This window comes from Fibroporia radiculosa (assembly GCF_000313525.1).
Source record: "Fibroporia radiculosa TFFH 294 genomic supercontigs, scaffold87524, whole genome shotgun sequence".
Lineage (NCBI taxonomy): Eukaryota > Fungi > Basidiomycota > Agaricomycetes > Polyporales > Fibroporiaceae > Fibroporia > Fibroporia radiculosa.
In genome coordinates this window covers 1-2,776 of record NW_012133150.1, presented here as the reverse complement: position 1 = coordinate 2,776, position 2,776 = coordinate 1, and the positions used below count along the sequence as shown (strand labels likewise).

At 41.4% G+C, this 2,776-nt stretch overlaps 1 protein-coding gene across 1 annotated transcript; it reads right to left on the bottom strand.

Moving 5' to 3' along the window:
• Positions 1 to 466: 466 nt before the first annotated feature.
• On the bottom strand, positions 467 to 678 carry FIBRA_09591 (uncharacterized protein; the record flags this gene model as incomplete). Its single annotated transcript, XM_012321876.1, has 2 exons — positions 467 to 574; positions 625 to 678. The coding sequence occupies 2 exons, from the start codon at positions 676 to 678 to the stop codon at positions 467 to 469; spliced, it is 162 nt and encodes a 53-aa protein (XP_012177266.1).
• Between the last annotated feature and the right edge of the window lie 2,098 nt (positions 679 to 2,776).

The following is a 2,776-nucleotide window of genomic DNA, read 5'->3' as shown; positions in this document are numbered from 1 at the left end:
TGATACAACCCAGTGAAACCTGTTTCATGTACATCACTGATTCAACTCAGCATTTCATACTTATTAAACTCTATTCACTTTGCATATTTAAGTAGCACTACCTTCGCTACTGTACTTTAGTTTTGTCCTCTTGTTCCCTATGTACACCTCATAGGGACGTCTCTAGTAATAGACTCAGTTGTCTATTCCAGTCTTAGTCTGAAGCGTTGCTTCAACCAGTATACTCTCTCAAACCACTATCAGATATAGCGGCTCAGTCTACAACTCCAGTTCAGTGTAGGACTATAGCGTGTATAAGTCCCAGCAACAGTTAACCAGTTGAACTCCTGATCCTCAGTCGTTAGGTCCCTTAACACCAGTAATAGACTCCAGTTGTCTATTCCAGTCTCAGTCTGAAGTGTTGCTTCAACCAGTATACTTTCTCAAACCACTGCTAGTTGCAGTGGCTTGGTCTACAAGTCTAGTTCTAGTATAGTGCATCAGCCTTACGCATAACAGTACCTTTTGTCTGTAGTAGTCTTAAGTGGAACTCCTGATCCTCAGTTGTCAGGTCCCTTAACACCTGGTACTTAGGCTAGCTACGCTATTGGCTATCTACTAACCCCTGCTGACCATCTTACTAACCGGTGGTGATGATGAATCCCCGAGCCAGAGTCTAACTAAAATATCAGGTGACATGTGGGTCCTGACCACTAAGTGATGCTAGTAGAACTGCTTAGTGAGCTGTCACCTGATTGACAACCTTATCCAAGAACCTTCTGGCAGGTTCTATACTATTCTATAGATACTCCAGCTTGCATCTAATCTATATCTAATCCATATCTGATAAGATAAGATAGGCATGTGCTTATTCTGGAGTTCTATTCAGAAAACTGTGACAAAGCTCAGTCATCCTAAGGTGTTAGGTGTACTACCAGTAGTATCAGGGGTCTGGTCCCTCATGTATAAATACCAGAGTAATACAGTGTAGAGAGGGCAGACTTGTTATACTTATCAATACTTGTCTACTTCTACATCCTCTGCTCTGAGTCCATGTCATAGAATTTCATAGTGTCTATCTTATCTTAAGGCATCTAGATGATCTATATCTTATCTAATTAGATATCTATCTTGATAAGGATAGTGTAGTACATGGTGACATGTTACTAGTCAGGTGTTTAGCTTATCAGAAGCATGGCAAATGGGCTATCATACGTTCACATAAGATTTCCCCATTTGTACTAGGAACACACACAGTCATTCAGGTGATCATCACTAGAAGACTGCTGACTGAACACAAGGACAGGGCAATGGTTTATGCACTAGGTATTCTTAGATAGCCAATAGCATATTGTGAACATTAGTCAGCCTAGGTGTTTGGTGTACTACCAGTAGTATCAGGGGTCTGGTCTCTCATGTATAAATACCAGAGCAATACATTGTAGAGGGGCAGTCTGATCTTACTCAGTCTACCACTGTCTACTCCACTCTACTCTTCCTCTGAGTTAACCACTCCCAAGACAATCTATTAAGATTACCTCTTGTCAACTTCCAAACACTACAAGTGAGTGATTGGGGTTAGAGTTAGGGTTAGGGTCAAGGGTGATACCTTGACAGTCCACCAGCTCTTATAGTCATCAGCCCCCAGCTTTTCTATACAACTGCAAGACCTACAAGTGAGTGTTTGGGGTTAGGGTATCGGATTAGTCAAGTATCACGGCAATACTTTGACATTATAACAAGTCTGTCAAGGTATCACCCTTGACCCTGACTCTAAACCCTAACCCTAACACTCACTTATAATGCTAGTAGTTTCAAGAGGTAAATGGTGGGTTTGTCTTGAGAGTGGTTAACTCAGAGGATGAGTTGGGATTCAAGTATGCGAAGGTGACTGAGAATATCAAGTCTGCCCTGCTATGCTGTATTACTCTGGTATTTATACATGAGGGACCAGACCCCTAACACTACTGGTAGTACGCCTAACACCTAGGCTGACTGATGCTTTCAATACACTATTGGCTATCTAAGAATACCTAGCATGTAAACCATTGCCCTGTCCTTGTGTCTGGTCAGTAATTCTACAATAATGATCACCTGAACAGCCATGTGTGCTCCTAGTACAAATGGGGAAATCTCTGTGTAAATATATGATAGCCTATTTGTCATACTTCTGATAAGCTGAACACCTGACTAGTAATATGTTGCCATGCATGACGTTATCCTTATCTAAGGTAGATATCTAATTGGATAAGATATAGATTATCTAGATGCTTATGATAAGATAGATACTATGAAATTCTGTGACAAAGTCTATCCTATTCGATGGTTGTTATCACCATCAACTTTCTTTTTGGTCATTCCATTTGTTTTACAGATAAACTCACTCTACCTGGAAAGTGTCATTGCACACTTCTCAGTTTTCCCAGGACCTTCAAGAAGCTTGTACCCCATTCCCCCTATCCTCCTTCCCATTCTTTGAGACCCCTACCAAACAACTGCACTTTGTCAAAGGATGACTTGCCAGTCTTGCCACCAGAGGCCTCAATAGGCCAGCTGAGGAAGAGCTCTTTCAAGAGTACATCAGATTAGCAGAGACTCTTAGAGAGTCTATCAGAATAGGAGATCAGGATCAAGAAGTAGCAGAAGAAGTACAGCAAGTGATTTGCCTACACCATCATCACCTCGTCAACCTATCCCTATGCAGTAGTTTTTGTGAAGAGTTGCAGAATCCCCAGAGTATTGAACAGATAGTGAACACACCTACAAGTTCTATGTACAGAACCACTACAAACAGTTC